This window comes from Meles meles, chromosome X (genome assembly GCF_922984935.1).
Source record: "Meles meles chromosome X, mMelMel3.1 paternal haplotype, whole genome shotgun sequence".
Lineage (NCBI taxonomy): Eukaryota > Metazoa > Chordata > Mammalia > Carnivora > Mustelidae > Meles > Meles meles.
In genome coordinates, this window is record NC_060087.1 from 111,166,150 (window position 1) to 111,181,912 (window position 15,763).

General features: G+C 35.4%; 1 protein-coding gene across 7 annotated transcripts in view; it reads right to left on the minus strand.

Annotated features, from left to right (window-relative positions):
- SMARCA1 (SWI/SNF related, matrix associated, actin dependent regulator of chromatin, subfamily a, member 1) overlaps positions 1–15,763 on the minus strand; it is a 77,293-nt gene that overhangs the window by 51,663 nt on the left and 9,867 nt on the right. For all 7 annotated transcript variants that reach the window (XM_045996099.1, XM_045996103.1, XM_045996104.1 and 4 more), the window contains exons 6-10: positions 13,428–13,607; positions 8,855–9,010; positions 7,413–7,544; positions 6,114–6,182; positions 2,008–2,117 (exon numbers count right to left, since the gene is read on the minus strand). In XM_045996099.1, coding sequence (XP_045852055.1) covers positions 2,008–2,117; positions 6,114–6,182; positions 7,413–7,544; positions 8,855–9,010; positions 13,428–13,607 — 647 coding nt within the window. The remainder of the gene's footprint in view (positions 1–2,007; positions 2,118–6,113; positions 6,183–7,412; positions 7,545–8,854; positions 9,011–13,427; positions 13,608–15,763) is intronic.

Consider the following 15,763-nt stretch of genomic DNA (forward strand, 5'->3'; position numbering starts at 1 on the left):
AAACCGACATGGATATGTTAGTACACTCTGAAGGGCAATTTGGCAAGATAGATAAAAAGTTTTAAAATGTGAGTATTCTACATCTGCAACTTTGTCCTTTGTAGATAGCAATATAAGTGGAATAATGTTCATCACAGCACTGTTTGTAATAATAAAAAGTTATAGCAATCTAAAAAAAAAGTTCAGTGCCATCAAGCAACATGTCTTTGGTGATCAGCATAGAGTCCTATTTAGGATAAACAACAAATTCAATTTTGAGACTAAATCTGATCAACAAAACCAAGAAACTCTTGAACATTTTAACTTGTATGTTGCCTACAAACCTGTTTCTTCCTGCTTTATCCATTGCTACAAATTGCTATCAACTGATTAACTATTCAGATAACCATATCTGATAATTAATTATTCAATAACTAAATATTTGCTGAAAGTTGGGATCCAACTTTTACTTGTTTGAACTAAAAACAATCACAATTTCTTATACCTAATTTTCATAAGGCTTTTTTTTCTGATCCATAAACATTTTTCATTCTCTTTTGTTGACCTTTACCCAGGTAAAAATAGACCTATGTATCCACCTGAACAGTAATTAATATTTAATTATAATAACTGCCAACTTGTATTGAGTGAAAGTGCCAGGTACCATGTGAAAGGCTTTATATAAATCATCTTGTTAAATCTTCACAACTCCTCCCAGGTATGTACTAGAATCACCCCCACTTTACGAATGGAAATTCAGGCAGTTGTAAGAGAAGTAAAACAATCTACTCAGGGCCACAGAAAGGGAAAAAGTCAGAGTTTGATCTTATGTCTGAATCTAGAGAAATATACTCTTCACCACCACCCTATACTGGTTTCAAAAGTAGAGAAGTCATTACATATTATAAGTGATCTAATTTTGTTTGTATTAGCAACATTTTTCTTTTTTTTAAGTAGACTCCATGCCCAACACAGTACTTGAACTCATGACTCTGAAATCAAGACCTGAGCTGAGATCAAGAGTCAGATGCCTAACCAACTGAGTCACCCAGGTGCCCCACAACATTTTGCTTCTTTTAGCAGCATTATTACTAAGCATGTCTAATGTATGATTCCTTGTATCTTCTCTTGTCATTTTCCTGCTTTGCCTGTATTTATCAAACCAATTCAGCATCTATTTTTATATATCTAGAATCACTACTCTCATCCGTCTTGCTAATGTTTATTATTATGGTTATTACTACTTGCACTGATGGAAAAAGCAAGAATACCAAAAAAATGTGCAAGTGACATTAGCCTCTTTAACCCTAACATTGACTCCATAAGCTAAGTATTATTATCCCCATTTTATAGAAGGGAAACTAAAGTTATATCATTTACCCAAGCTAAATAGCTACAAAGGAGTAAAGCATGTGATTCAAATACAGGTCTTATAATTAACAAGGGCATGTGATATAATAAGCACTGGGTATTATATAATAAGACTGATGAATCACTGACCTCTACCTCTGAAACTGACCTCAACCTCTGAAACCAATAACATGTCATTAATTGAATTTAAATTAAAAAATATTTTAAAAAAACAAATTACAGTTCTATAGACTCAAAGCCCATGCTCCTTCCCAAAAGCTAAATAAAACGAATATTTTTGGTGAATACCAATTTTTTATCAAAATATTTGAACTACTTAACTTGTTATTTAAATAGAAAATGTAAATTTTGATCTAAAGGCACAACTAAATTTTTTTTTAATATTTTATTTATCTGACAGAGAGAAATCACAACTAGGCAGGCAGAGAGAGAGGAGGAAGCAGGCTCCCCACGGAGCAGAGAGCCCGATGTGGGGCTCGATCCCAGGACCCTGGGATCATGACCTGAGCCGAAGGCAGAGGCTTTAACCCACTGAGCCACCCAGGCGCCCCAGCACAACTAAATTTTTTTTTAATTTAGCTTTGGAGAAAGCTACAAAGCTAGATTTTAATAAATCCTTACATATAAATGAATTCCAGTAGGAATAAAATAGCTTACCATTCTCGTTGCATTTTACTCAGTCCCAAGTAAATCTTTATTTCCTTTTTAGGAGGCAGGCTCTTCTCTACATCAGTTTTTATACGACGTAACAAAAATGGTTTTAAAACCTAAAAAGTGATAGTTTTTATAAAAGTGTGTAAGATATTTAATATTATAAACCACAGCACCCTAATGTGAAATTTACTTCCCAATGCATAACCTGAAAAACACTACCAATGCCAGTTGCCAATTTTCTCAATAAAAAAGAATGAATGGCCCATTAAAAAATCAGAACAGGGGCCCTAAATTAGATATTCATAATTTGATGGCACAAAATACATTAAAATGTAAGACAACAAGATTATTGACTATTGAATTAGCACAAAAGCATCTTTTTTAAAAAAAAAGGTTACTGTCATACAACATTTGCTTCTTTATTCTGTATAGCAATAATTTTGATGGTAACAGAAATTTTTCCAAAAAAGACATCCAGATGACCCACAGACACCAAAGAAAAGATGCTCAACATCATTCATCGTCAGGGAAAGGCAAATCGAAATTACAATGAGATATCACCTTACATCTATCAGAATGTCTAGTATCAAAAAGACAAGAAATATCAAGAGTTGGCAAGGATGTGGAGAAAAGAAACCCTCATACACTGTTGGTGGAAATATAAATTGGTGCAGCTACTGTGGAAAACAGTGTGGAGGTTCCTCAAAAAAATAAAAATAGAAATACCATATGATCCAATAATTCCACTCCTGGGTATTTACCCATAGAAAATGAAACCACTAATTTGAAAACATATATGCACCCCTATGTTTATTATAGCATTATTTATAATAACCAAGATACAGATGCAACACTTAAGTATCCATTGACAGATGAATAGAATAGATAAAGAAGATATGGTCTATATATATGTATATGCGTGTGTATACATATATTCATACATACACACATGTATGCATGTGTATATGAATATATATTATATATACACACATTACATACACACACACACACACACAAATGGAATGTTACTCAGCCATAAAAAGGATGAGATCTTGCCATTTGTAATGACATGAATGGACCCAGAAGGTATTATACTAAGTGAAACAAAATTTTTGAATCTTAGAGGAAATCTGAAGTCAGAGTATGGATCGGAGAGTCTCTACAAGTGAGATAAAAATGCAGGCCATTTCAAAATAGTTAAATATATGAATTAAGAGAAAATGGTTCAGTATTAAGGAAGATATGGATGACTAGAGAAAAAAGATATAATCAGTGTATACCTGCCAGACAAATTCTATCACAGGAAAATAATAGAGCTACCATCACCTGTAGAGTATGTGCAGTGTGGCAGACGGTGCACCATGAAATTTACAATCCAGAGTACTAAATCCTTACAATAAATTTTTAAGGGAAATGTGATTATTTTAATTTTATTTCTTTTTTTAAAGATTTTATTTATTTCTTTTAGAGGGAGAAAGAGAGAGCACAAGCAAGGGAAGGGGCAGAGGAAGAGGTAGAGAATCTCAAGCAGACTCTGCACTCAGTGAGGAGCCCAAAGTGGGGCTCAGTCTCACAACCCTGAAATCATGACCTGAGCTGAAACCAAGAGCCAAACGCCGAAATGACTGAGCCACCTAGGCACTCTTCAATTTTATTAATTTAACTGTAGTCATTTTGCTAGTAAGTGGTGGAAGTCAAATTCAAATCAGATCAAGCTGATTGTACAAACAGCTCAGTCCCTGGTTAGCTGTTGTGAGCCTGGACAAGTTCCTTAAATTTGCTGAGTCTGGTTCCTAATCATTCATTAAAAAAAATTATGGTATATGTTTATTACAAGCATTTTTAAATGAGGATAATGATACCTATTTCCAAAGCTGCTGTGAAAATTTATGGTAGTACTTGTGTAGAGCTTAACCAGAGTAGACATTAGTAAACAGTAGCCACTACTATTAGAGATCTATAGGAGGTAAGGAAAAGGAAAGAGTGAAAGACAACTTCTGATCCCTGGTTTGAGTCTCTTAAAATTGTCCAAGATAGATTCTTTGAGTTAAACTGCCTGTGAGACATTTAGAGAGAAAGACTTAGAAGGCAGGAGGATATACAGGAACTAGGTGAGAAATAACGGAAAGATAAATTTGGGAGTTGTAAGTAGATAGGTGGTAGCTGTAACCATAGGAGTAGATCCCCAGGGAGAGCACATATGAAAAAGAAAGTCAAAGACAAAGCCCTACAAAACACTAACCTTTCAGGGGCAAACTGAGAAAGAAAAGCCCATAAAGAGGACTAATATGAGTGGCCAAAAAGGTAAGAGAAAATCCAAGAAGAGAATCCAATTCCTACCAGAAACCAGGTAGTAAAGGATTTTGTGCAGGAGTGGTTAGAAGTACTAACAAGTACAAAGAAGCCAAAATACTGAGCAAAAAGTGTACCCTGAATTCAGCAAATGGAAAATGATTAAAGACCTTCCAAGATAAGTTTCAGTTGTGTAGGATGTATAGAAGCCAGTGGTCAATGAGGCAAGAGTAAATAGGAGATTAGGTAGTGGAGATGGAGAAAATAAACCACTTCTTCAAGAAGCTTAGCTATTAAGGGAAGACACCAGAATCACAGCTAGAGACACACAGCGTGAAGAGAGTACTATTTTGTACATGCATGAGGGTGGGTGTGTATGGGTATGGGTTTGGATTATAATACAGCAGATACTTGAGCATGTTTACATGTTAGTACAAAGAGCCAATATAGAGTGAGAGCTAGAAAAATCAGTCAGTACAATGGATAAATTATGGGAAAAGGTCCCATAAGGAAACAGGGAGAAATGAGATCCAGAGTTCATGACGGAAGACTTAGCTACTGACCAAACTAAATACCTCTTCCCTTCGGAAGGAAGGTAACACAGAGGCATATATCCTTGGAAGCTGGATATCCTTGAAGGAGTTACTACCTAATAACTTTCCCTTTTCTTTGAGAAAATAATGATGTAACTTACTGAAAAAGGAGGGGGGCAGAGAGTATCTGGGATAGAAGTCTTGGGGTGATTGGAAATGGTCTGAAGCAGCTGTTACTGGAAATGGAAAAGAATGCTGTAGAAGGCCATGTTTAAGGATTGCTGACATCATCAAACACCAGCTTATGTTATAGAACATGAAACTGGAGTTGTTCCAACATGTACAATTGTATACCTTTCTTTATCAGTGTTGAACAGCCTCAGTACAGAACAAGTCACTTTGCTAGTAAGTGGTAGAAGCAGAATTCAAACCCAGATGACAGAGACGTTACAGTATTCTGGTTTCCAGCTTCCAGGAAGAAATGGCAGATGGACAAGAAAGAAAGAAAGAAAGTTTGGGAGTATTGGCAAAAGTGTGGTTCCAGTGATCAAAAATGGACTCATTGTCTGATAAAGAAAATAACAACAGGGCATCTGACTTGCTCAGTTGATGGAGCCTGCAACTCTTGATCTTGGGGTTGTGAGTTCAAGCCCTAAGTTAGTATAGAGATTACTTAAAAAGTAAAGTCTGAAATAAGGTGATGGATGAGAAAAAGCAGGGATCCAAGGACTGGAGGTCTCTGTAAGGTAACAGAATAAGTACAGAAGGGAGTAACATGAGTGAAAGAGCTAAAAAAAAAAAAAAAAAAAAGGAGACAAGAAGTTGTTATCAAAGAATGGAAAACTGGTATTTAATGAATGTGACAGGTCACCTGGAGAAGAGTGGATGACAGAGAAGAAGGTGGAAGGGGGACCTGCAAGATAACCTCACCTTAAAGGAAGAGTTCTATATATGATGGTGGAGAACTAGTGGCTTACAAGTGGCCCTGGAGAACTAGGAAAATACAGATGCCATCTTAAGGACCTGTAGGGTATGGGAATATGAACAGCCTCTACTGGAGAGGATCACATTATCCATGCAGGAGAGCTAAAGCAAAAAGGCTATTTCCTAGACATGCTAAAAAGACAGCAGAGTTCATTTCCCAAAGAGGCTGTCAGAATGACTGTGAGGGAGACACAGTGAAACTGAGACAGAAGGTAAACCTACAAGTTCAGATTCTATGGCAGTTTGTTTTCTAGCTTGGTATATATATTTAATTACTAAATTTTCTTGTCTATTACTTACTGCGTGAAGTCTTTCCACAAGTTTTTGATCACCAAGACAATTTTTAGTGTCAAACCAAGAGTCAAAGTCCTGTGGAAGAGTGAAAATGCTGCAGTAAGCACACAGGTGGTTGGTTCGTTTTTTGTTTTTGTTTTTGTGTTTTTAATAAATTCGATACTGTATAAATTCCTGTACAATGATACAACAACATTTCATTTTAAAAACACTTGCAAAAATATGTTTACTGTGATGGTCAATATTATTTATTTCTCAAAAATAGCTAAAATACTGAGGGAGTTAAAATTTGAACTCCACCAGCGCTGTTTCCTTAAAAGACTTTTATTAGGCTTCTGCATACCATAGTACCATTATATCCAGTTAAAAATTACTGTATAGTGACTAACATGCCATAATAATTTTAAAAAAAGAGTTTGGAGTAGGAGTAAGAATATAAAATTGAAGGCACATAATGACAACAAAAATTTTAAACAATAAAAATAAAGCAAGATAAGGTATATAAAGCAATGGACAGCTGAACCTGGTACTTTTTATTACCAATTAATATCAGTAATGAGGAAAATAAGGCTCCAAAGTCTTTACATCATTCAATTCAGTTTGCTGCACTAACTTAACCTTATTTTAATGATAAAAACAATGTAAATCACACATTTACAAAATGTTTGTTTTTTTTTTTTTTAAGATTTATTTATCTGACAGATAGAGATTACAAGTAGGCAGAGAGGCAGGCAGAGAGAGAGAGAGGAGGAAGCAGGCTCCCAGCCAAGCAGAGAGCCCGATGTGGGGCTCGATCCCAGGACCCTGGGATCATGACCTGAGCCGAAAGCAGAGGCTTTAACCCGCTGAGCCACCCAGGCGCCCCTACAAAATGTTTTTTGAATCACACATTAGTTATGAGCTCTTTAGTACTCACCAAATGTTAATGACTACAATAATCAAAGACCATTTTAAAGACTCCACCTGCCAAACTAGTATGTAGAAAGCCCTTCCAATCTAATTAAAAGAAAATTTTGAATTTACAATTATGAACTCAATCTATCTCATTTCAGGGGTTGTGACAGTAGTGCAATATAGACAAAGTTTAACAGGCAGAATAATCTCAAAGAAAAGAAATATTAGTTCTCTAAATAACCCCATTTAAAATATTTGTGCTTAAGAGTTCTTTTTTTCTGAGAAAACTGAAACACACAGATAAAGAATTAAAAATGAAAAAGAATTATAAATTTCAATCTATATGCTATGCTTTGAAAACAGATGTCTATGAACATAAAATTATATTTAAAACATATGACTTAAACTTACATCTGCAGAATTAAAGACATCAGGCAATAAAAAGTTGAGTAAAGCCCAGAGTTCATGCAGGTTATTCTGCAAAGGCGTTCCAGTTAGGAGCAAGCGGTTGGTTGACTTGAACTCACGAACAATCTCTGAAAGCTAGAAAAATAATAGTTATGTTAACATTACTTTATTTATTAGAATTCTCAAAATTCAGTTTTTTATCCAACCATGTTTTGAATAAAACAAAACTTGAAAATTATTTTTCTATAGAAAAATATCCTAGGGGCGCCTGGGTGGCTCAGTGGGTTAAAAGCCTCTGCCTCCAGCTCAGGTCGTGATCCCAGGGGCCTGGGATCGAGCCCCACATCAGGCTCTCTGCTCAGCGGGGAGCCTGCTTCCTTCTCTCTCTGCCTGTCTCTCTGCCTACTTGTGATCTCTGTCAAATAAATAAAAAAAAAAAATATCCTAGCTCAGGTGACATTGCCATAATGAATCACAACTAAACAAAATATTCTAGGCATTTCTACACCTACAAGAATGCAAATCATAGTCATACCTAAAACCCCTCCCTCACTTCAAAAAATGTATTTCTCCATTTTGGGTGCACAGAAACAGTCAAAACTCCATGGAATCCAGGCTAGTCACTTTACACAAAAATATCTCCTTCTCCCTGCCAATCATGTTCATCTACATACCTAGCCAAGTTCTAACTGGTTTCTAAACACCAGAGCTGCACCCATTTTTCCTATCTTAGATTAACTTTCTAAATATAAGACTGTGAAAATCAAAGCACAAAAGCATAAAAGAACAACCTTATCAATAAAAATACACATTTTTATAACACTCAAACAATTATTCTCTAACATGCATCTTTCTTTATTGGGTATTAGTTTCAATTTGAAATTAGTATCATCCACCTGGTGGTTTTCCTCCAGTTCTGTCCCTGTTTCTCCCAAAGTAGCCCAGTGATCCAAAGAGAGGTTCATCGTAATAACTGATGCTTTTCCTACTGTTGATGGAGTTGAATGGCAAGAAATATTGATATTTTTCAAAATTAACACCATATTCTAATTCACAGAAATCAGATAACTCCAGGAATGATTTTTTTCTTATCCTTATGAATACACATAAGCTGGTAGGCTCAATAAAAGCCAAATCAATGCAAATAACTTTTGTACACCAAATATTACCAAAATATTAAAGTACTGTAGCACAACAGAGTTAGGTGGAAAACAGATATAGCAAATGAACACTTAATTTTCTTTATATTAAAAACTGTGCTCAATTTTCATTTGCCTCATATTCAATAATTTAAACTTTAAAAAATTTTTAAACTAATTTTCATTCATATTCTGTGAATAAAATCACAATCTTCCAACCCTTTTTAATTCTAAATACACAGAAGTAAACAAACAGACATGGTAGTTAAAAGAAAACTTTAACAATGATATTGGAAACTGGCTTACCTTAGATTTTTCATTCTTTATTCTATGAGCCTCATCAATGACTAGGTATCGCCAATGAAACTTTTTAAATACAGATTTTTCTTTAATTATCATCTCATAAGAAGTAACACAAACATCCCATTCTCCTGGCATCATTTCATCACGAATAAAAGCAGCCTAATACAAAACAAAGTTCCTCATATTAAAACACACTGACAAGATGGTCACAGAATTAAAATATCAAGAGAATATTAATAATTCTAAGAGACTTGGGAATCATTTAGTCTCATCCATTTTAAAGATAGGAAAACCAAGGCCCAAAGGTTAATACATTCATTAACAAAAGAAGCAAATGCTTCCCTAAAATGACTACAGCATATCCAACGAACCAGAGAAATTCTTATCACCAGAAGAAGACTACATTACTAGGCTCTCTTCATAGGACAGACAGTCCAAAGAGAAATGGGCAAAGTAAACTGCCTTCTGAAAACCATGTTCTTACCAAGAGCCAAGCATTACCAACTATTACCAACACAGATTTAACAAACGAAAGGAACTTAATATACATGAGTGATTTCAACCTTTTGAAATCTCTTAATATGTTCCTTCCCTTTCTAGCAGGAATGAGTCACATATTGTTAAGGTTATGAAAGCCCATCAATGCTTTTGTGAACTTCCTGATGTTGTTTTGAGGCTACAGATATGATTTTATAAAGGGGACTTCTCTATCTAGTACAGGAGACTATTTAAAACAGTGAGACTATTTAGAACTATTTTTAAATCTTCACAGGCAGTGGCCAACATAGTAGCCAACCTGACTGAGAGCATTTTCAACTTGTACAAACTGAATTCCAGATGTTGCAGGTCAAAATAAAACCACAGAAGTTAACAGGGAGCAGCCAAATCTATATTGAAAAAGTTCTGATTAGTACTGTAAATCCGAAATTACAGTGCATTAACAAAGTAACTATTCACTGCAAATTCATTATTTCATAAAGTTAGTTACGCACCAAACACACTGTGGACTCATTCAACAAATATTTACTGAATGCCCATATATATAAAAGGATCACCTGTACTAAAGTAAAGAACAAAAAAAGGTCTTTCTAGAGATCTCAGTTGCACTCTGGGAAGTGGTCATATTTAAAAAGTTCATTAAGACATTAGGGAATTGGAAGCAACATAAAGAGAACCAGGGTGCCAGACCACTTTTAGTCTTGCCAACACTTTATCTTTCTTTGATTTTGCGAAGCACTCAGTTTAATGGTTCCTCCTACAGTTTCATGAAACATATGCATATTTTTAATTTAAATTATCCCTACGTTGAATTTGTATGACAGAATATTTAGTATCATATAATCCAAAAGCTCTCACTTTATAAGTGACAAAATTAAGGCCCTTCAAGAATCACTCAAAGTCACACAGTCAATGGCAACTCTAGAACTAAAACCAGATCTCCTGTTTCCATGTCCAAGATCTTTGATGCCTCTGGAGTAGAAAAGGAAGGGGCCAAAAATCAAGTTAGGGGGTGCCTAGCTGTCTCAGTTGGTAGAGCATGCAACTCTTCATCTCAAGGTTATGAAATCAAGTCCCATGCTGGATGTGGAGCCAACTTAAAAAATACGTAAAAACCTTACTTGGGATTCATACCTCTATATACTTCAGGACTACATTAGCATCAAACTGGATCAACAGTATTACTAAGAATTACCCAACTCGGGGCGCCTGGGTGGCTCAGTGGGTTAAGCCTTTGCCTTCGGAGCAGGTCATGATCTCAGGGTCCTGGTATCGAGTCCCGCATCGGGCTCTCTGCTCAGCAGGGAGCCTGCTTCCCTCTCTCTCTCTCTCTCTGCCTGCCTCTCTGCCTACTTGTGATTTCTGTCAAACAAATAAAATCTTTAAAAAAAAAAGAATTACCCAACTCCATCAAATACCTGTTATAATCTACATCAAATTTTAATAAAATATTGACTTCATAAAATGTTTACAAAAGGGGGACCTGAGTGGTTCAGTGGGTTAAAGCCTCTGCCTTCGGCTCAGGTCATGATCCCAGGGTCCTGGGATCGAGCCCCATATCGGGCTCTCTGCTCAGCAGGGAGACTGCTTCCCCCTCTCTCTCTGCCTGCTTCTCTGCCTACTTGTGATATCTGTCAAATAAATGAATAAAATCTTTTAAAAAAATGTTTACAAAAGACCAGGAACTATAAAGACCCAATATATCTATCCCATATGGCACCAAGATTCAAAATCTGTCTATAAGTAATAATCTGGATTTTCTCTATACATACTGACATCAATCTCTAAATGTTGAATATAGTACATTATTTATGTTATTAATAATTACCAGTTTACAAATTCTTTTGCCCATGACCCACAGTAAAATTATAGTTTAAGTTGCAATCCTTAAAAAAAGGAGCAGTACATATCCCCACCATGTATGAAACACTCTGCCATTTTCCATTCTATTGTATCTCAATGTTTTAAAAAATTGTTGTCACAACCAACATGAATTCCCGATATTAATGAGTGGCAATATGAAAAACACTGACTTTGAAGATTGGTTTTCAAGGTTAAAAAATTTTGAAGCTGCCAGTAAAATTCCAATCTCCCCTGGGGTAGAGATAGGACAGTCACAAATTAAATACATCCACTCTTTCTTCAAAACTCACAGAGGTATTTCATGAAATCCTTGGATTCCATATAATATAGTTGAAAACAACTGACAATTTTACTGAGACACATGAAAACACAAGCATAGCATATTTCTTTTTGTTTATGATCTTCAAGAAATAATTTCAGCCAAAAATCAGTACTTTAGAAATGTAAAGTTTTATAAGGAGTGGTATTACATCAGAGAACAGCACTGAGGGGCACCTGAGTGTCTGCCTTTGGCTCAAGTTGAGATCTCCAGGTCCTGGGATAAAGCCCTGTTTCTGGCTCTCTACTCAGCAGGAAGTCTGCTTCTCTTACTCCCTCTCCCTCTGTCCCTCCCCTGCCACTCATGTTCTTTCTCTTTCTCTAATAAATAAAGAAATAAAATCTTTTTTTTTTTTTTCAAAGAAAAGAGGGCTCCTGAGTGGCTCAGTTGGTTAAGCAACTGCCTTCGGCTCAGGTCATGATCCCGGTGTCCTGGGATCGAGTCCCACATCGGGCTCCCAGTTCCAAGAGGAGTCTGCTTCTCCCTCTGACCTCCCCTCTCATGCTCTCTGTCACTGTCTCTCTCTCAAATAAATAAATAAAATCTTAAAAAGGAACAAGAAAAAGAAAAAAAGAAAAGAACAGCAGTGATAAGAAAGAGCTCTGAGTGACTAATTCACCACTGAGAAATATTAGGCATAGGGAAAAATCAAGCCTTTAATTCTAAATTTATGAGCTCAGTATTTCAATATTTAAATTATTTATAAGTTAAATTTAAATAAATTTAAGTAATTTTTCTTCAAACAAAATGATAAGAATAAAATTACATAATTCATTATGTTACCATTCTTTTGAAGATATCTTTTGATAACCTATCTAAATATGTAAAATAGAATAAATCTTTAAACTATGTCCTCTGGAGGCAAAATAAAGGCAAAGTTTAATAAGATGCTTTCTAAGCTGATTATTCATTTTGATATTTTTGCATAATTTATTTCTTTTAGATTAATTCTACAGTCCTAAATAATTGTGGCCTACTAGATTGACAAATGGATAATTTAAACAAGAGCTCAGAATTTCTAATATCTAAGAATGTATGCAGATATGTATTTTTCTATTCAAAGACCAAAACTGAAACTTGTGTCCAGGCATAAACACAAAACACAAGGCTCTCTGTACAAATAGAAAAGATTCCAAGCACACTACAGGTGTACATATATACCAAGTCAAAGTCAAAAGTGAAAAGTTTAAACATAAATTAAGTCATGCAACTTTATAGTTTTGGTGTCAAAACAGCACAAACGATAGAGTCACTGAAAAGATACACTGTAGATAAGGAATTTTTTTATAAAAAGTTATTCAAAATGCAACTCAAAAATGCTCAGGTTAATGACCTAGTTGAAATTAAATGCAGATAAGCATAGTAGGTGGTGATCCCAGGGTCGCCTGCTTCTCCCTCTAATCTATTCTAATGTCACAAATTCGTTTTGTTAGACTCAAGTCAACTCTGTTTCATTCTGGCTTTCAGTTACTGGTCCTAGTTCTGGGGAAACTCAGCTATAAAGACCAAGTTCCTAGGACACCTGGGTGGCTCAGTTGATTAAACAACTGCCTTCAGCTCAGGTCATGATCCTGGAGTCCCCAGATCAAGTACTGCATCGAGCTCCCGGGGAAGCCTGCTTCTCCCTCTGACAATCTCCTTGCTTGTGTTCCCTCTCTCCCTGTGTCTCTCTCTGTCAAATAAATAAATAAAATATTTTTTTTAAAAAAAGTAATGGATTGTCTGTTATCAATAAGCAACACATCTACTTCACAGGAGTGTTGTGAGAATTAATTAATATATAAAAGGCACTTACAACAGAGCCTAACATAGAGTTATTTACTAGTAGCAGTCAACTTCAATGTCTTTTATGGTAATAGTATACAACTTAACCCCATAAACCTATTTCTCACTTACTCTCACATCCTTGTCTCCGACGAAACAAATAACACGGAGGGATGGGACCCATCGTTTAAATTCATTCATCCAGTTGTATAAAGTAGACTTTGGAACTAAAACCATGTGAGGTCCGGGAATGTTTCGGTAATGTTTCAGGTAACCAAGCAAAGCAATCGTTTGTAAAGTCTTACCAAGACCCTGCATTATCATTACAAAGAAAAAAAAATCCGTGTTTAATTAATGAAAACATTTTATTAGTAATAACATTACAAAAGATACTTGTCAACTATGTCACATAGGGAAAAATTTAAAGACTTTTGTTTTTTTACGTGAATAACAATTCCAATTTGTACTTACTGTGTGTACAAAAAGAAACCAGGGGACTTGCAGTTAGAAAGCTCTTTGTTACTCCTCTTAAAGGAGCAAGCAGTCTACTTTAAATTCTTTTTCTAGAGGCAAAATTAGGAATTCTGTGTATATGTGTTTCACACTCATTTCCTTTACCAGCCTGCTTAGATACTAGTTTTTCTTTCCCATCGTTCCCAACATTATTATAGCCCAGGCATGAAATATTCAGACTATGCATTTCAAGGGACTTGTGGCTCTCTGTACTTGTATCTCACACCCTTGAAGACCTATGTAACCATAAAAGAACAGAACATAAAAGAACTCTGCAGCCAGAAAGGGCCTTAGAGATCACCTGGTCTGGTGAACTTTTTAAAAAATAGCATATTGGGGGCGCCTGGGTGGCTCAGTGGGTTAAAGCCTCTGCCTTCGGCTCAGGTCATGATCCCAGGGTCCTGGAATCGAGCCCCGCATCAGGCTCTCTGCTCAGAGGGGAGCCTGCTTCCCTTCCTCTCTCTCTCTGCCTGCTTCTCTGCCTACTTGTGATCCCTGTCTGTCAAATAAATAAATAAAATCTTTAAAAAAAATAGCATATTGGGGTGGGAGGTTGGGGGAACAGGTGGTGGGTAATGGAGAAGGCACGTTTTGCATGGAGCACTGGGTGTTGTGCAAAAAGAATGAATACTGTTACGCTGAAAAAATAAATAAAATGAGAAAAAAAAAAAAAATAGCATATTGAACACCACAAACCCACCACCTAACTGATAAGAAAGGGAATGATGTTCTATGATGTGTGGCCTTTTAAAAGAGTTTCTGGCTTTATCTCTATGCAAGGTATATATTTGCTTTTATAAACCCAGACTTAAACTATTTTTATAGGGTTTATCCCATCTAATGTTTCACTTAATGAGATGCATCAAATCCTTAAAATATTTAAAATTCTTTTATCATGTAATTCCATTTTTAGGAATCCTCTGGAAATAATTTGAAAGGTGCAGGAAAACTAAATTATAAGGGCTCTCAAAACAGTATTATTACATACAATATGTACATATATATTAATCCATATATATTAAATATACACAATATATACAATTATATATTACACATCCATCCAAATGACCTGCAATAAGGGAGAAGATGAATAGAACTATGGTAACTTCCCAAGATTAATTATTATAGAATTAACAATTATTTTTAAAATATTTGAATTATGTAGAAAATATGTATGAATGTGAAATTAGAATATCATATTATATACAAAATATGATCTCAACTATATAAAATAAATACATTTGGACTTAAAATACTAAATGAAATATGCCAAAATGTCAACTGTGATTATTTCTATGTAACATAATTATGATTTACTTTCAATTTTTTTCTTAATTTTTTTCCAAATTTTCTATACCCCCTATTAAAGTCTCTTTCCTTTTTTTAATAATTAAAAAGTATCTGGTATCAGCATAATTTCAGTATGAAGGATCTTTAGATCCTTTAGACAGCCTGCAGCCAAAAGGAGCTTGAGGCAAGTAATCACAGTCTTTCTGTTATCCAGTTAACCAAGCTCCTCCTCCTCTGAGCTAATTGTAGTCTCCAACCCAGAATACTAAACATAAGGACCTATAGACCCTTGATTTAAAGGACCTCCTGCCGCATATCTAACAGTTCCTCAGCATCTATGGGATCAACTACATGTTATAGACCATAAATTGTCATATGGCTATTCTGGATAAGAGTAATTGCAAATATGGCTCCAGAGTCACATAAATATGAGTATCACTGGGTCATAAAGATCTAGAACTCCTCCCCTTTAATCCTGTATCTTATTCATTTGGTCTTAAAATACCAATCTTAGGCCTTGATGTACTCCCCTGATCTGCTGAATTAGCATCTTAAATGCCTTGCTTTTTCTCTTAGGTCATTTTGTTTATATGCCCATCATTCCTTAACTTATTTCCCAGGTCCTACCTGGTAACTGCTATATCAGGACTCAACATTGCTCTTTA